Raw genomic sequence first — 19,965 nt, 5'->3', positions numbered from 1 at the left:
TATACTAATTTGACTATAAATCCTAATTAGACATGATTGAAAATACCAAATCCAAATCAATTTTAGTTTCTTACAATTTTGAATTATTATTTCCAACAAAGTTGAATGTTTCCCAAATTTTTCCTTTTCAAAACAAAAGAAATATATCTCGTCACAGCCTCCTCAGTAAGTTGCTCCATTTAGGGAATGTGCAGCTAATTGACCATGAAATAAAATGGTGCAGCCTCAAATTCTAGTGTATATATTTGAATGTGTGCATAAATGTCCCATGTAAAAATAGACTAGCATCAAAGCTTTATGGCGGTGTTGCAGATTTTATCCGAGAAGTATGACTATTATAGAAGGTTCGATCAGGGTGCAAATCATGCCATCGACTCTGGTATTTGCTTTACTGCTATTGATCACACTCGACGTTCAGCTAACTGCATGGTACATATGGACATAAAAAAAAATCTCTAACTTAACTTAGTATTCCTAATAGAATGTGATTTTTAACTCCAAAAAACATAGGATAAAATGTGTCGCTATTTTTTGTTTTACATTCTTCTGCTGATGAATATGGGATATGGATGACTTTGGAAGATATGTCGAGTATTCTTTGAGTTCTTTCTAAAGAATTTCTAGGTCTGTCCAAAACCTAATATCTACTCGGTGTATTACCATTACAAACAGAGCCACCACCATGAGGATTAAAGCACAAATGCTGCTATAATGCTGTTAATGTAGTTAGTAAGCTATTATGAATCCCCAATAAAGGTAACAGTATCTGGTGAAACTCTTATGGACCATAGAGGAAGAGAAGAAAATGGTTGGCTCCAGTCTCCACCTCTACTTCTAAAATAGTACTACCAGTTTTCCTAGAAGAGATTGGGGAAAGGGGAGGAATAAAGACAATGCAACTCCAGTAATAGAAATATTAGCATTTGTAATTGAAATATAAGTTCAAGGCTCGTTGCTGTCTCAAGACTGGCAGCCTTGTAAATATACGCAAGACTTTAAGGTCTAACAAATTGTATCCAACAGATGGGGCTGAATTATCCCAAGTAAATTTACAGGTTTCGACTCGCCCTCCCTAGATGAAGCTTCATGCGAGGAATGCAAGGGCTCAGACTTCTGTAAAATAAGATTTCTCATTTATGCTTGATGGTGACCCTTCCCACAGCTCAGCTAGCTCCTTTCTCATCCATGAAATGACAACTATCGGCCCCAAAGTTGACGGTACCTATTTTAGTCAAAGGTGGGAAGTAAATGAGTTGGGAACAGATCAGATCATGCTTGTTGTGGGAACAGAACTTCTTAAACCACCATAAGAGGAGATCCTCAAGAAGTATTTATAAAAAGACATGAAGACATGATTAAACTACTAAAAATTTGTTACAAGTTCTAGACGCATTTAAATATCTTTTCACTTTCAGAGTTGTAGAGTAAAAACCAGTCTCCGGCTAGTAAAATTAATACATCAACAACGAACTGAGTTTACCAACGTTATAAAATATGGTGTGAATTGATGTAGGAAATAAGGAAATTCACAGCAGATCAATCTGCTCATGCAAGCATGAAATATCACTCAGGTCCTAAAGTGGCTCATGCACATCCTAGACTAACACACTCCTGGACTTTAAACACCAACCCAGTATCTTTTGGATATCGTATGTACGATGTAAAATCTTCCTTTAAAAGGCACGGGACCAAATCCTAGACAGCATGTAAGAGTCCCACATTCCCACATTCACACCGGTCGGACACCACCTTGATGCTTTTGGATTTGGTAACGCAACAAAATTAAAATTTGCAAGATACGAATACATTGATCTAAGTGCACATTTAGGTAGACCTCCAAATGCACAGACTTAAAAACTTACCAGCATCCGATGTTTAAACCAAGCTAAAAGAAATTTAACATTAGCAGTTAAAAATCAAGGGTCTATTGTACGCAGCCTTACCTTGATTTTATGCCTAGTATATCAGCAACAAATTTGCTAGAAGATACATGAAAGTTTAAAAGGAATAAAAATCTCCAGGTAACATATATATATATATATATTGATAAAGTTCCAGGTAACATTTGTTGACCAAGAGATAACATATGATAGAGTGTCATGAAAATTTCTATGGTTAGTGCTCCAGCAAAATAGAATTCTTACAATATATAAATGCATAAAGAGACATGTGCGAAAGAGCAATCACACGTGTGTAAATAATGCGCTAAATTTAAAAGAGTTTCTAATAAACGTGGGTCTACCAGAGATCTGCCTTGAGCTAATATGCATTCACTCTTGTATGGTTGAACCAAACCAATAATATAGAGAATGATGTTCCACGATGTACACTATTTGTCAGTGATTATGTGCCAATTGATGAAACTATCAAGGGAGTCAGCTAAAAAGTGGAAATATAGAGAGACACTCTAGAGGCCACGGGTTTTAGGATGGTAGTGTGACAAATTATATGCACTACAAGACTTAGCCCCCATGAGAAGAATGAAAATGATATTAGGTCAAATGGAACTGTAATGCCTAAAAGTTAATAATTCTGATATCTAAGCTCAGAATTTTAGGAGAATGGCATGATAATGAAGATGTAATATATAAAATCAAAATATGATGACTTAAATGAAGAGTATTACTAAGTGTTATGCAGTAGAAAGATACCTTAAAAAGATAAAGGCAAATTGTACAGAATAGTTGTGAGCTAAGTTGCGGGGACTCTTCACATTCGATGCTGCACCCGTGTCGGATTCTCCAAAAATACACTACTTTTAGAGAATCCGACACGCACTCGTTGATATTTTTGAAGAGTCCGAGCAACATAGGTTGTGAGAATAGAATGTCATATGGAAGTGAAATCTGAATGTTGAGGCTCATCATTTACCCACGATATGAATGTCATAGAAATGTGGATGACAAAATAGATGCACCGGCATATAATTAGACAATATTAGAAATGACCACCTCCGACAAAGGGTCAAGGTAGCACATGTATAGGATAAACTAAGAGAAAGGCCTTGTGATAATTCGATATGTTCCACATAGACCTCCCGATGCACCACTCAGTAGATGAGACAATATGATCATCACTGAAGTGAAGAAAATTTAAAGTAAAGGGATGGGTAGACCTAATACAGATGGAGCGAATTTGTCTTGATATACCTATTCTATCCCGGAATCAATGTGGACATAGCTAAGAACGTAATAAGATGGAAGAAATGGTCCCATCTAGCTGATACCAACTAGTTTGGATAAAGCCTTTGGTATTGCGTATACTCATATTGGCTTGGCGAGTGTGGGGAGTCTTCTTATTTTGATCAGATACATGTAGGGTCGTTTACAATAAGTATTAAATTTAGAAAACCTCTACTGTTAAAAAATCACTTCAAATCTCGAAACCGTGTACCTTTATGTCTCAGTCCGACACTAACACAGCCGTAGGGACCATGGATTGTGTTACTTAGTTGACTCTTAAAAACCCACAAAATAAAGAAGACCTGCAGCAGTGACTGGGAGGGGTGTTGAGCTTCATGCAAAAATAACCTACCAGGTATAGAAGTGCTGGTTGTGGCGAGTGAGTCAAAATACCAGCTGCTAAGGCAGTAACTAGTCCAAATGAATATCCTGATAGGGCATACCATATGTACTTAAATCCCTTTGGAGATGATATATCCTCCTTTGGAAGTGGTATATCCAAGATGTTTTCAGAGTCCCTGCTCTTTCTATGGTCAAAACAGAGAACCAATGCTAAAAGCATAGAAGGAATAGCCTGAAAACACATAAAACAAATGAAAGCTTAGTCCACGTCAAATTGTTTAACAGAGTAAAGGCAGCATCACATCGTGTAGGACTAATCACAAACAAGTGAATCTGTAAAGATCTTTATTTTATTTTGTATTCATATAACACTTAATAATGGAAACACATATCACATGTAGATGCAGTCAGCCATAGATCCTGAACATGGGATGTTAGATACTATCTTTGGAACAATTGCCAGCAGAAGCGCAAAAAAAATCCAGGAACTGGAAAAAAGAAGAGTTTTTGTTAGGGTTTTTCCATGTTAAGCGTGATTCACTTTTTGTTTGCTGTCAGTATAAAGTATCTTTGCACAAACACAATCATTACCAGGAAAACCTGTAATCTGTGTTTGGTGGTGAAGATTGCATAGACACAGTAGGATTAGGGATAAATTTTAATACTGATCTTATTCTAAATTATATGACAGAATTTTCATTTGGGGGTCATAATACTATATAACTTTCACAATTAAGAAATTAATTAGTTACTCAGAATTAGTGACGTATTCGCTATTAGATCAAATTTACAAACTTCTACTTTCATACTTTTCATTGCTAGAAAATGTAATATATAATTCAATTAGCCGATCAAACTATGTCAATGCTGAATGTGTATTATAGACTATAGGAAAAAGTGAGTATTTGCTTTTTTGATACATTCTTTCTTCTATTTCTTTTTGAAGAACCCTTCCGGGCACATGTGAGATAACATAGAATGCATTTGCATATATTACCTAATCAAAACATGCATTTGCATAAATAAAACCAGTAGAAACTGTCTTCAGGTTCTTTATCTTAAATTGATCTCCTAAGTAGTGGTGGTAAAATTTGAACCCCCTCTTCCACCCACCCTAAATAATAAAATGAAAAGAAAATGAAGTAGGGAAGAGTAAAAAAGTTAAGAATAAGTTTATTTACTTATAACTAACTAAAAATAACAACAAGAACCACAACATACCCGGTGGGATTTAGTGTACGCAGACCTTACCCCTACCTCCTGGAGGCAGAGAGGCTGTTTCCAAAAATATTTACTTATAATCAAGGAAACATGAAAAGATGGCAACAATGAGGAAGAAGGTAAATATAGCCAACAACGCTAAGAACTGAGTCAAAACTTGCCACCTCAGAGCCGTTATCAAAGCCCTGCCTGAAACACAGATCATCACTCTTGATTCTCTTGCTTACACCCAAAAGATTCACTTAACTAACAGAAATATATATGAAATTCCCAGTGCTCTAAGCAGTTACCACTCATATGCATCCCACATCCTTGATAAACCTTTGGGTGAGCTATACTCCTGTAGCTTACCCTAACGTGGAAAAAGTCCATCTGCTCATCATACAACCCAACACATCTAGACTTTCTCTAACTGCAATGCATGGTTCGACTACACAAAATCGTCTTTTTCCCCAGTTTACTTTAACACTACATTCTTGAGCGAGTGAAAGAAGAGCAATTACAGTCAGAATATGAAACTTAGTGCCTGAATATGGTTCAGCTACTGATATCTTTTAGCAGAGATCTTACAGGAATTCCAAACATCAATAAGCAAATCCCTTTTTAACTAGGTTGTCTAACAGCAGCACTTTTGTTAAAAAAAGCAGTAGCGGTGCAGCAGTTGTGTCCTGATGCTTAAGTTGCATGTGAGAAGAGTTAATGCTTGAGCTAGCAAGAAAGTGACAAGAGAAGATGAACTTATTATAATTAGTAACAGATGGGGTAGAGAATTGATTGTATTCAAGTAGGAACTTGTTAGCTTTCTAAGGATTCTTGGTCACAGAATCACAATAAACTATAAAGAATCATTTAGGAAATTCATCCGGCAGGCCGGTGCACAAAACATCCGGCGTTAGTGTGCTATAGACAGCCTACCCTAATGCAAGCATTAGTGACTGCTTCCACGGCTCGAACCGTGACCTATAGGTCATGCGAAAACAACTTTACCGTTGCTCCAAGGCTCCCCTTCCAAATTTAGGAAATTCATTATCAGACTATATTTGGTTCAGAACTCCTCTGTCCAGAAGAACTACAAATCAGATCAGACAAACAAAAAAGTGCATACCTTATTGTGAAAGTTATTCAAGCAAAGACAGGAACATCATCAGATTATGGCAAAGTCAGCTGCTGAGACTAGAGAAAACTAAAGTCACATGTCAACTCTTTCTTTTTGTTCCCTTTTTCTTTTCATTTCCTTTGCATTAGGGGTGGGCAGGGTCCCCCAAACAACCAAGAATGAAGGACAACTTCATCACATTGAGAAAAAGTGAAGTGTCCCATGTTATGTCTAACCCTCTAAATATTTTTACGCGGACAAAATTAAGATGCAAACAAGAAGAGTATAAAGGGAGACATTGACTGAACCTTGTACTTATTTCACAAATAGGAAAACATATTTACCATGTCACCAAGACCCAGCATCATGAAGTCAGCAGCAGCATATCCAGGCACTACACCACCCAGTAAATTTCTGGGGAACACAATCTTGACAGGCAACTCGAGTTTTTTGGTTATCATCTGCACTCCAGGAAGGCTCAAACTATTCGCCACCGTGTGTACAGGATTGGATGCTTGCTGGGTTGCTACAGACACCATGACATTGGCACCAAAGAATCTCTCGGAATAGAAAACCCAGAATATGTCATACACAAACAAGCAGACAAGGAGCATTGCACATATCTTAATGTTAGGAAGGCGAACATGGCTCACGAAAGCAATACAAAGAGAGATGCCCAACAAATTATTGAGTACCCAATGCCCAGAGACAAGCCACGCTATTACCGTGCCAACGCATAGCAACGTCAAAAGCCCTTGGATCCTAGTAAACGGCTTGGAACAACATCGAGATACAAAAGGGTCAGCTAAGCCAAACCGGGACTTGATTTGGGCAATATAAGGGAACAGGCAAAAGTAAAGAGATGATGCCGAGGCAACTGCAGTAAACACAGTGAGGACCTGTGAGACAGAAGAGAACAAATAGAACATCAAAAGCAAGCTGCAAGAGCTCACTATCGGGATCATAAGAGCCTGAGACCTGTCTAACGTGATTGATGCTTCAGACCAATCACGATTTCGCTCCATTTCTTTGCCATAGTTTAGAGCCCGAAATGCGGATGCATATGACACTGCTATTGCAGTCAAAATAAGAGCAATGGGTGCCGGTTCAAGCAAATACACTAACTTCCATAAAGACTCCATTCTTAACAAAGTTGTATACTTTTCTTAGTGCTGCCTACAAACACTTCCTTTCGGACGTAATTAAAATCAAGCACTTGTCTTTGTTACATAAACTCGTGCACCTACTGTTTCGTCTACTTCCTTTCCTTCCACTGTATAGATGTTGCTCTTTACCTTGACCAATCGTGTTCAAATTCAAACAACCTGAAATGACAAAGAACTAAACTGATCAAACTTTTTCGGGCTAGTGCCAGAAAGTTAAGGACTATATGGCAGTAATAATTCGCAAAAATTCTTTGATTTACCTTGTTATCAAAGTGTTTAATTTATATAGCTTCATGAACTTTATCAAATTACAAGCAATCGGTACCGACAGCTATACTTTTCGTTACATCAATAAAGTCATACTCTACACAGTCAACTAATACTCAGCAACAGACGATAATAAATATCAAAATGCAATGAATTAAATCACAAAAATATGGAAATTAGGGGTTTTATTAAGAGTGAATTTTATGACTCACCTTGGACTTAAAGAATTTGACCGAACCCAAAATAGCCCAGGCCACCACAGACGAGAGCGAGTTTCAACAGCAAAGAGAAGCCATGTCTGATTTATGAAGGATTCAGTGTATCAGCGTGGCTGCCTAATTGCTTTGCTATAGTGAATGAATCAGAATATCTTTAGAGCCTGTTTGGATGGCTTATGCCTGCGCTGTTGGTAGATTATAAAATAAAAAAAAATAAGTTGAATGGTCTAATTTTTTTTATTTATTTTTTTTACTTATAAGCTATTTTAGATAAGCTAAGTTAAATGGGTCTAATTATTTTTTTGAGCTTATTTTAAGCACACAATGATTTTAAGCTGGCCAGCCAAACACTAAAAAAGCTGAAAACAGTTTATAAGCAACTTATAAGCCAATCCAAACGGCTCTTAGCAAACGGTGGGAGAAATGGATCTCTTTTTTAGTTTTATTAATTTTTACAAATACTAAGAGATATGAAAACAAAATTACTCTATTTTTTTCTATTTAAATTGTAACAGGTCAAGACCCCGCTTCCTCACAAACGGTGGGGTCATCTACTCATGACATATGGCCCTGTAAAAGCCAATTTCACTCACACTGGCCAAAGTTTTTAATTTCCTTCCAATTTTTCTGAATATTTTGCTATGCTAAAAATATTTTCTTTAAGTGAAAATTTATAATAATCAATTTTAAAGTACATATTTATTTTTAAATATTTTAAAAGATATGATTGATATTTTACCTTACTGAATATTTTTTTTCCAGTTTTGTGTTAACATTGTTTACCCCGATTTTGGATAACCAATTAAATTTATAAGTGAGTATAGGATATGTGCTTGGATCTTGATGTATATTAGATAGAGAAAATATGTATGTGAGGATTCTTCGATAAAACGGCTAATGATGACAATTTACTATGAATATAAACGTTTATGAACAATGTTGAATACTTGATGGAAGAAACACAATATAAATGGAAACAAGTATCCTTGGCCGGATTAGATATTGAGAGAGAGATTGCATATATGTTTTTCTATTACAAGTGTTCTAGGAAGATGAAGAAGCCAACCCTTACAAAGGAGTGGGATATGCCCTATTTATAGTGTGACTTCCATGGGTTTCACCCAATATGAATTAATAAACTAATAATAATAAGGACAGCTCTGCACGGATTTGGTGAGATTAGACTGACGGCGCCGTCTGACACACGCATGGTGGGTAGTTGACCATGACAGGACGCTACTGGCACGTGGCTCGCGTGTAACGGCCACACGGACCAACGGCTACTCGGACCAACAGCCGTACGGACCAACGGCTATACGGACCAACGGCCACGAATGCTCGGGTCACCGGGCTTGGTCATTCCAATGACGAAGAAGGCAGATCAGTCGGTCCCCTCGCTCCACCGGTTTGCCTCGCATCCGGTTTTTACCGTATACAGATAGCCCCAAACTTCCCGGATCTCCGATCTATCGGAGTAACGGGGAGTGGATAACTTGTGAAACCGGTGGCCCTGTTAGCTCGTCGTTACCTTCTTATTTCTTCGTTTTGAATGTTTGTCGTTATTTTTGTCATGATCGTTGGTCCGTTTTAGGACAGGTCGACTTATAGTCGTTAATTCACCGTGCCCGTGGGACTTATCCGATACTTCATAAGTTCAGATGTCTCCGAATTACGATAGGCATTTTCTTTAGGGTCGGTATTTTTTCAACCTTGGCAAAGTTTTTGATGTAGCAGTTCCCGTTTTGGGGGAATTTACCGAGCTTTGGCTTGGGTCATTGTGACCTTGTCGCCTTTGTCGAATTTCGGGCACAATCCTCGATATAGAGTATGTGAGTGGGGCAGTGCCGGAATACGGCGGTTACCATCAGGGCGAAGTCCTTTTAACAGAAAGACACCCAAGATTTTGTTATACCAGCTTTTGATAACTTTGCGTTTGCAAAATGTTTGTACATATGAGAATTGTAATTGCTTCTACCTTTGCTGTAGCAAATATACAACGGGACACGATTCGTTACGATCGTTTGGTCCTTACATCGAAGGCTATGGCTGATGACTGGGCCTTAGTTTTTCCGTAGCAAATGCTAAATGGGATACGATTCATTTATGATCGTTTGGTCCTTACATCGAAGGCTATGGCCGGTGACCGGGCCTTAGTTTTGCCGTAGCAAATGCTAAACGGGACACGATTCATTATGATCGTTTGGTCCTTTCATCGACACCGAATGCAGAAAGTCTGGTTTTGGTTTTGCCGTAGCAAATATTGGGGGGACACGATTCATTTTGATCGTTTGGTCCTTACACCGAAACCTAATGCAGAAGGTCCGGTCTTGATTTTGCCGTAGCAAATATTGGGGGGACACGATTCATTTTGATTGTTTGGTCCTTACACCGAAACCTAATGCAGAAGGTTCGGTCTTGATTTGTTGAGCTCCTCCGTTTTCCATTAACCGGGGTAAACCTCAATGTGGGTATAAGTCCCCTAGTGCTTATCCGAGCTGCAAGATCAGGCGAGCGCTATCAAGTCCCCACTCGTAGGCCGTGACCCCGAGTTCCCAGCCGTCTGTCCTTATTTTTGTTAAGTAACACGTTGTACTTGTTGCCTCATTAAAAACCTTGTCGAAAAACCCATTTTGGGACAAAACCGTACTAAGGAAAAGAGTGCAACACGCGTTTTCAGACCTAGATCCTAACTTTATCCGGTACTTGACTTCCTGCAAAACGAAAAAGGTTAAACATGAGGTGTACATACCTTAGCAGTAATATCCCTTCAAATGAGCCACGTTCCGGTTGTTGCACAATCGTTGCCCGTCCACGGATTCCAGCTGATACGATCCTTTGTCCGTTACCTCGGTTATCTTGTACGGTCTTTCCCAGTTCGGACCCAGTTTTCCTCCATTGGGATTCTTGGTGCTCAAGGTATCTTTCCGAAGCACCAAGTCCCCAACTTAGAAATGTCAAAAATTGGCTCTCCGATTGTAATACCTTTCCATTCTCTGCTTCTGGGTTGCAATACGGACCAACGCGTTTTCGCGAAGTTCATCCGTAAGATCGAGTTTCACAGCTGTGGCCTCCTCGTTTGACTCATCGATGGTATACCTGAACCGGGGACTCGACCCGTTTATCACCCCCGCCCGGAGAAATGACTCGGGCCATCCCTTGATTTTTCCGACCTGAAGCTCGGTTTTCGAGAGTATGGCCGATACCTTTCCCTCGATGGTCCGGCCTCCGGTTCGTAATTCTTTCGTGATCTCTCCGAGCTTTTGTTCATTTTTACGGGCCCCGGGGGAAGCTCGAGTTGGTCATCCTCTATCCGAATTTTTGACTCGTATCGGTTATGGACACCCGCCCAGGTCACAGCCTCGTATTCCAGCAAGCTTTCCTTTAATTTGAATGAGGCCTTCGAGCTCTGAACATTGAGCCCTTTTGTGAAAGCTTGTGCGGCCCATTCCTCCGGAACCGGGGGGAGCTCCATTCGTTCCCTTTGGAACCGGTTGACAAATTCACGCAATAGCTCCTCGTCTCTTTGGGCTATACGAAAAATATCCGCCTTTCGAGCCTGTACCTTTTTGGCTCCGGCGTGTGCTTTTATGAAGGCATCGGCGAGCATTTCGAAAGAAGTGATTGAATGCTCGGGCAGATGATCGTACCAAGTCAATGCTCCTTTTGACAGAGTTTCCTCGAACTTTTTCAGCAACACGGATTCGATTTCATCATCTTCCATATCATTGCCTTTAATAGCACAGACGTATGAGGTCACGTGTTCGTGAGAGTCCGTTGTGCCGTCATATTTTTGGATATCCGGCATTTTGAACCTCTTCGGGATCAATTTCGAAGCTGCACTCGGAGGAAAAGGCCTTTGGATGTACCTCTTTGAATCCGGCCCTTTCAAAATAGGCGGAGCCCCCGGGATTTGATCCACCCGAGAGTTGTATGTCTCCACCCCTTTTTCGGTCGAGTCCACCCACTTCGCCAACGTTTCGAGCATTCTCAGAACCTCGGTGGATGGACCAGCTCCGGAGCCATTGCTTTCAACCATCCGTGCCTCATATCTTCTGGGTTCAGCAACACTCTTCGCCTTTTCCGGGGTCGTTTTATCTCTTCCGTTTTGCAGCTGGGCTATTGCGATGCCCTGTTCGGCAATCGCCGCTCTCTGTTCCTGCAACATTTCAAAAATTAAACGCAAGTCAATATTATCATTCGGGGTATCCGGTTCTTTCCGGACTTGTGTCCCGGACAAAGTAATTGAATTGTTAGTATTTAAAGGGTCAGTGGGGTTTGGCAATCCTCGTGGCCCGCTGCCTTCATTTTCAGCCACGATCTCGTTGTTGTTGACGTGATCAGATTGCCCACTGTTAGCCATTTGGTCCGTTTTTTCAGAGACGGACAGTAGATGTTTCTGATTTTGATGGGTAAGATAGAGATCAAGATCAAAGACCACTATTATCCTAGCCCCACGGTGGGCGCCAAGCTGTTTACCCCGATTTTGGATAACCAATTAAATTTATAAGTGAGTATAGGATATGTGCTTGGATCTTGATGTGTATTAGATAGAGAAAATATGTATGTGAGGGTTCTTCAATAAAACGGCTAATGATGACAATTTACTATGAATATAAACGTTTATGAACAATGTTGAATACTTGATGGAAGAAACACAATATAAATGGAAACAAGTATCCTTGGCCGGATTAGATATTGAGAGAAAGATTGCATATATGTTTTTCTATTACAAGTGTTCTTGGAAGATGAAGAAGCCAACCCTTACAAAGGAGGGGGATATGCCCTATTTATAGTGTGACTTCCATGGGTTTCACCCAATATGAATTAATAAAATAATAATAATAAGGACAGCTCTGCACGGATTTGGTGGGATTAGACTGACGGCGCCGTCTGACACACGCATGGTGGGTAGTTGACCATGACAGGACGCTACTGGCACGTGGCTCGCGTGTAACGACCACACGGACCAACGGCTACTCGGACCAATAGCCGTACGGACCAACGGCCACGAATGCTCGGGTCACCGGGCTTGGTCGTTCCAATGACGAAGAAGGCAGATCAGTCGGTCCCCTCGCTCCACCGGTTTGCCTCGCATCCGGTTTTTACCGTATACAGATTGCTTCAAAAGAATCACGGGCCTCCTTTATTGTCTAATCAGGAAAACTATATATGATCAATGTATCTGCGAGATTATGCAACATTTGAACTTTGGACGTTGATGTGGTACAAAGAGGCACCCAACATAACTATTTAGTGAAGTATCCTCTTATCTTACTACTGACCAACATAATGTTTTATTCTACTATATTAGAAATGAGAGTTGGAGGACGAACAGGTGCTTTAAATTTGTACTGCCTGCTGAATTAAGAATGTCAACAAATTATCTATTATTTTAATACCCTCATCTTGGAATGCATCACTCAGTCCCAACACTAAGCCATTATCTGCAATACAAGGTTGCTCTTGATGCTAAATTTTACTTTGCCTTCATTTCAAGCTGTATCACAAGAGAGTAAACTAGCAGCGTCTTTTTTTTCTTTTTTTTTCGAAAGGGATTGTGTAATTAGTGTCTCAAGGCTGGCATCTTCTTTATTTTGCAACCCTTTGAGGCTTTTACTTGTGTTTTCTTTCTAATTAATCCATCTGGGTTCGAAGCTATTTCTGAGGAGTGTGCTGTATGTCTTCATATTTTGTGGTTATTATTCTGTTCTCTCTTTGTCTAATCCATTCGATTTATATTACTAATTGCATAATCAAGATAGCAATGACTACATGGCATACTGGCTGTCGAATACCTCGACATTGTTATTGTTAATATAAAAAGCCTGTTGCCAATGGACTTTAGCGAGTATCTGTTAGTTTTTCAATTCTTTTAGGTAGTTTTTTGTTGGATTTTCTCCATGCATGTCAGTAATTTTGTTTGTTTTGCTCATGCATATTTTTTCTCTCACAATCCATCAATTTTACTTGCATTGCCACAGTATTCGTGAGTTGGGTTTTTTTCTTTTCTTCAAAATTATTTTTATGTTGAACTGAATACTTTTGTTACTCAATTTGATGTTTTCTTTTTATTGATGAATTTGATCTGATTTGTTCTAGAAGATTAATCTGGGTTGAAGTTTTTTCTGCGAAATATTAATTCTTATGAATCGATTTGCTTGAAACATAATTGTTTCTCAAATGAATTCTCCATTTAGCTGAATTTTTTTATCAGTAAATCATCGTTCTTTTTAAAAGGTAAATATATATATCGATTTCTTAAAAATTATGCACTTGAAGGTGAATTATTTTGAGGAAACCTTGATTGTGCTGAACAATGAAGTTGTTATTTCTTTTTTTCTTCTTTTTTTTTTCTTTATAGGGTGAATTTCTGTTGGAATCTTAATCTACTTGACATGATATTGATGAACCTAAGGTGTTTGATGATATGTATGAGACAGTATTAAGAAATATTTTGGTGCGTACGTGAATTTTTTTGAGCTTCCAGCGTTTGGAATTGGACATCATGTTATATAACAGATAGACTTCAAGATGAATAAGTTTTTACTGTTTAATTCACTGATGATTTCATTAGATATTACAAATTATATCGAATTACAAAAGAAATCATATCTTTTGTTTCGCTTAGAAAATTGCTATTTGATCCTATTAAAAAAAATATATATGTTTGCATCATTTTATGGAAACAGTAATAAGGTCATTATGAAACTATTCACGTTGTACATGAGCTTCTGGCTTCTTTTGCATCAACATCAATGTTCTCTGATAAATTTAACTAAAATGTCTTCTTAAATTCATGCGTTTTCATGTGATTACCCTTAAACACTAGCTACTTTTGCATCTAGAATTTACATTCTCTAAAGCAATGACTCTCGGTTACATTTTTTCGTCATAGGAAATAACCTCAACAACATATTTTTCAATGTTTATGACCTGCTCTATTTTAGTTCTTTTAGCTTTACGTATACAAATAATTGTTTAGAAAATTGGAGAGTTTTAGGATTTTGTCTTAAGTTTTAATTTCTTGCAGCATGGAGACCATAACTCTAGGGAATAGAAGGATACCACTTCCGAAATTTTGTTCCCATGAGGAAGTTTGGAAAGCTGGGGTTTCAGATGTGATTTTTAATGTATCTAATTTATTTTGCTGTAGTTTCTTTATTTATTACTTTTTTTTTTTCTTTCTTTCAATTATGAATATGATCTGTATAGCAGTTTAAAATCATGTCATACCTGTTACGTATCCCGCACTGTTTTTAGAGAAAGAAATTGTGCATAACTGAAAGGAGACTTATATCAAGCGATTTAGGCTGCTCAATTGGAATCAGAGGAGCAAAGCACCCTTAGCACCCAACTTGAACCTTCAATCAAGTAAAGGTAAAAGTATGTTACTGAATCTTAAATGATGATTCTAGAGGTAACAACCATTATGCTGACATGTGTTTCACTAATACGATGAATAACCCCCTTAATTCTAGAGAAATGAAGCCAAACAAAATGAGTTGAAGCAAGTGTGATGAGATTATTGCGTTACCCTTTTCATTGAAAGACTCTGTTGGAGAAGTTAAAGACTGATTATGTGCAGAACTCAACGGTTTAGTCAAAAAAAATTAAAAGAGAGCTTAAATACAAATTGAACTTGTTCCTTTTTTTTTTCCCCCTTTGGATAAGGTACTGCTTGAACTTATTACACGAAGTAAAGTATATTTACAATGCTGTACTTGGAACCCAAGCTTAACATGCATCCTGATGCTTCTGAGGTAAAAACAAAAAAAAATAAGAGAGGGCTCTAAGTTTCCACTACACGAGCCTTTGTCCATTCACTAAGTTTTGTTGGTGTTTTATGAGTTATGTAGTTACATGTTCTACTCTATTTAAATATAAAGGTACTTCAAATAAAGTAAACCATTTAGTATTTAAGGGTATCTAAATCATCAATGTATGTGTGTATTTTCGCATAATATGCTGCTAATGTAGCATTTTGTGATGAATTGTGAATCCACTTACCTATCAGACAACAACGACATCAACCAATTGTAATCCCACAAATGGGGTCTGGCCACTTACCTATAATATATTGTTTCGCAGTCAAGGTAATCAATAAAGAAATCAACTCAAGTTTCTCCTTCATTACTTAAATACAGAGGCGAATCTAGGATTTCAAGAGGATGGTTCACCTTAGAAAAAAAAATTAAGAAAAAAGATACAAAAGTGAATTTCATAGGGTTTGATCTCACAACCTTAAAGTATTAAACTCAACACTTAACCAGTGCTCCACACAGTTTAGTTTGACCATGTGTTCCTTCAGTTAATATTAGATATGTTTTAAGGATTATATACATAATATATCGAGTTTTGTCCGATGACCATGTGTTCATGTGACCCAAATTTTCTATATAGATTCGCCCCTGCTTAAATATGCAGTGTATCAAATGACTTCTTAGGCATGGATGTGAAGGCAACTGCAAGGACATCACATCACTCTGTGTAATCCATTTTATCTTGGTACTTGGAAAGGCTACGTTTGATTTATGGACAAAAATTGGTTGAGACAAGCTGATTGTGATGCAAAAATGAAGTCTTTACGTGGACTCTTTTCTTTTCTTCCTTTTTGTAATGGTCAAGACTTTAGAAATATCCTTGCAGGAGTTATCTATTTATACTTATCTATTCTTCTTTTTTGAGGTTGTGGATGTTCTTGGAAATACCAAAGACTATGGTTTTCTATACTATTGTGGCACATTAGGCTCTTAGCATTTTATATGTTATTGTATTAATTCTAACTGGTGATGACATTTGACTAAAGTTAGAGTTTCCATCTGAGTCGTGTACAAATTCTTTGAAATTTAGTTGCAAAATTTGAGCAAGTATATAACATAAAAAACACCTTTCTTTTGTATTCTGCAATCAAGTGACATGGATTTATATGACTATCCCATATGGTTGTCGATACTGGGCTGTGCTCAGTACAGACAATCTTTTCTAATTTCTTGATAAATATACCGTGAAAGTATGGGATAATATTTGCGGTTGACTGAAATATTCTATTTTGTTCTTTGCCTTGCCAAAAAAATTATAATAGAAAAAAGTTGCGCTTAGTCAATTGAACGATCAAAACGAATGAGTTTTTCGTTTCATACGCAATTATGACTTCGATCATCATCTTCCCTTTATATAAGTTGGGTTCAAATCGTACGGATTATGATTTTTATCTTCTTAGATATAATTAATTAAGATAGATTAATTCATCAACTTTTACAATAATTTTATAGAAATAGCTCATAAATTCATTGTAAAACAAATCCAATTTATATTACATAATCAACCATTCAATTTCTTCGCTAGTAAACAAAATACAGTGTCATCCAATTATCCAAATAACCCATGAGATGCCAATCTCTTCATGATGTCTACTAATTTGCAAGAAGGTATATACAGCTTGCATTGAAAACATCAGCTAAAATCTGCACCATTCTTTACATGTGTAGAGTAGCTATTGGCAGCACCTTTCTTAGAAGTTGGCATTTCAACAACAAATTGAATTTGTGTTTCATTAAACATTTAGCATGAGGGTATCGTTGCCTAAACACTAGTACTGCCATTGCATGACTCTTTATGGCCTATGGGCACCTGTATCAGTAAAACACCAAACCAAACTCTGTCTTAGCAAAATGTTAAAATTGGTTGATAAAATTTTAGTTATATTTTTATTAAGGAAAGAGTGAAAAATGCCTTTGATGTTTGTAATTTGTCTTATATAAGCTCTCCCTTAACCTATTGGCTTATAGAAGCCTCAAATGTTATGTTGTCTCAAATATATCGTGAACCATCAAAGAGATCTAAATATGCGCCTCTCACTTGTGATAAAAACAATGTCATGTTATATTTGAACCTTCTTTTCTATGAATATGTTTGGACATTTTTAATTGACCAAGGACATGCTTAAAACTATTGCAAACATTTGCCGCTTAATATGTACGAATCAACAGGCAGATTCAAGATTTAAACAATTAAACTTTATGGGTTCAACCTTTCAGGATTCTTAGTTGAACTGGTATTTTAAAAGTTATGGGTTCATGTCTATATTATTTGCAATTTTAATAAATTTTTACTCATTATTTTATGTTCCGTATTGAAAGTTAGGGGTTCAATTGAACCTCACCTTGAATGCAAAATAACACCCCTCCCCCCCTCCTCGGTGTACGATTTATATACATGTACACACTAAAAATGTCATAACGCTTGTGATTTGCTAATATATGTCTTCATTAACCTATTAGTTCATAAAGCCCCCCACGTTATCTTATACCTGAAATGTAACCCCGAACAATTAAAAAAATCAATATGCCTCTTATACTTATGGTGGAAGCTACGTTGGGTATATTTGAATGCTTTTAAATTATTTAGGGGTATATTTTAACCTTTTCAATTGCTTAGGTGGATAGTTCAAATTAGGAAAAATCGTCATAATGCCCCTCTACTATTGAAATACGTGTAATATTATTCTCCGTATACAATTAGTTCATATACGCGCCTACCGTCATAAATGTGGTTCAAATATGTCATTCCTCTGTTAACCCATTATATTAACCACATGATATATCAACTCATCACATCAACCCTTCTTCTTCCACCCCCATCCAAAGTCACAAGCACATTCACCCATAAGTATCATCACCACAAAACATAAATCATCCACCCAACTTCCATTTCTTTGAGAATAAAAATTTACAAAACACAACAACTATTGATCTCATTCATCTTTACCTGGAAATTACTTGACATACTTCATTTATATTACTAGTTAATGTTAAAAAGAGGAAGGCATGTCAACTAGATAATGCTTATCTGGATTATATATAAATGCTTTTAATATAAACAATTTTTTTTTTTTTACTTTTTAAAGATATTTTTTGATGGAAAACATTCTCTTTTTGTACCAAACACACCCAAGAAGCAAAGATCCAAGTAAAGATTGGAAAAGGGTCTAGAAAATGACATAAATAGTCTATTATGTTTGAGGGTGAGTTCAAAATAATCCATAAGTATGCACTTAATAGTTTTGGTCCTTTAAGTTTGTCAAAGTATAGTCTCCGTCAAACATTTGCCGAACAATCTTTGTTAGATTTTCCCGAACTATGAAAAACACGGAAATTAGAGGAAACTCACATTTACTAGTACAATTTTTGTAGTTTGCAATACTTATTTAATTATTTTTAGAGTTTAGTGTGGTTTTTTGAGGTGTAATTTTTACTAGATCTTTTAATATCTTTTTAATGTCTAGTGCAGTTTTTTTGTGTTGCATATTTTAGAATTTAATAAGACTTTCTTGGTGATTTGGCCAATCTTTTTTTCCCACTATTTCAGTGAAATCTAACAAACATAAATTGTTAAATATAGGACACTAAAAATGTTAAATTTTGACAAATTTAACAAAATTTAAGGAATTCAGTACACACTTAACGACTATTGTCATTTTGTCGAAAAGGGTGTGCCGGCGATCCCTGTTCGAACTCTGGTTCCTCTTTGTTTCCTCAAAAACCAATTAGCAGAAACTATCATCAAACTTTCAGATCCGAAAGGAGGTTTTTCTATTTGTCTCTGTTTTGTGATCAGGCTTCAGACGTGCACTTCTGTTAGTTTAAATGCTCTACAATGTTATTCAATTCAATTTGCATGTTTAACTACTTTTATCGAAATATGTCTATTTGTAAATGCATGTTGTGTTAATGAATGATGTTTTCCAATTTTCATAAATTGATCCTTTGTTATGTTGGTTTCAATCTATGGTAGTCTGGTGACTGAATATGACTGTTTTGGCATGTATATTGTTGGTTGGACTCATTAATCTTTGAGTCAATCAGCCATTCTGTTAAAGATCTTAATTTACATTCTGATAATGGAGAGTTTGATAGCACAATTTGCCCTCTTTTCGGAAATATATACGGCTAATATAGTCTTGAAGGCTGATGCCTTCCTTTTCTTGAAATGTTATTTGTACGGGCTATTTATTGTACAGAATCTAGTTATTGCACTTGCTTTGTATGTTATAAGCTCATTTCTTAGTCGAGAGTATTTTTGAGTTACTATAGTTTTAAATCTTTAAATCATGAACTAGTTTACAAATTACTGAAGGTGATATCATACAACAACAACCTTACTCCCACGCAGACCTAACAATTATTGCTCTAAATTATTCGTAGGTAATAGAATAGAAACATTCAAAAAATTGACAAAGTTTTATGAGCACAACCAATTTAAGCAAATGCTCATTCCACTTTCAGACAAAGTGAAACTCCAAGCTGGCATGCCATGTCACTATTGAGAAATGCTCATGAATTGTTTGGTTAAATAAGTTTAGGTTGGGTTGAGCTAAATGAATTTGATGAGTTAAATAAATTTATTATTAAAAAAATAGAATTTTATGTGAGATGACATGTCAATTAGGAGAGAAAGAGGATTTTGTGTGTTTT

General features: G+C 36.9%; 1 protein-coding gene across 1 annotated transcript; it reads right to left on the bottom strand.

Annotated features, from left to right (window-relative positions):
• Positions 1-905: 905 nt before the first annotated feature.
• LOC132631918 (signal peptide peptidase-like 1) lies at positions 906-7,672 on the bottom strand. The gene is made up of 4 exons (XM_060347657.1): positions 7,487-7,672; positions 6,186-7,166; positions 3,535-3,756; positions 906-1,222 (listed from the first exon to the last, which is right to left on the bottom strand). The coding sequence occupies exons 2-4, from the start codon at positions 6,981-6,983 to the stop codon at positions 1,106-1,108; spliced, it is 1,137 nt and encodes a 378-aa protein (XP_060203640.1). The 5' UTR covers positions 6,984-7,166; positions 7,487-7,672; the 3' UTR covers positions 906-1,105.
• Positions 7,673-19,965: the final 12,293 nt, after the last annotated feature.

This window comes from Lycium barbarum, chromosome 3 (assembly GCF_019175385.1).
Source record: "Lycium barbarum isolate Lr01 chromosome 3, ASM1917538v2, whole genome shotgun sequence".
Lineage (NCBI taxonomy): Eukaryota > Viridiplantae > Streptophyta > Magnoliopsida > Solanales > Solanaceae > Lycium > Lycium barbarum.
The sequence above is the reverse complement of the archived record's forward strand: the minus strand, read 5'-3'. Positions and strand labels throughout refer to the sequence as shown.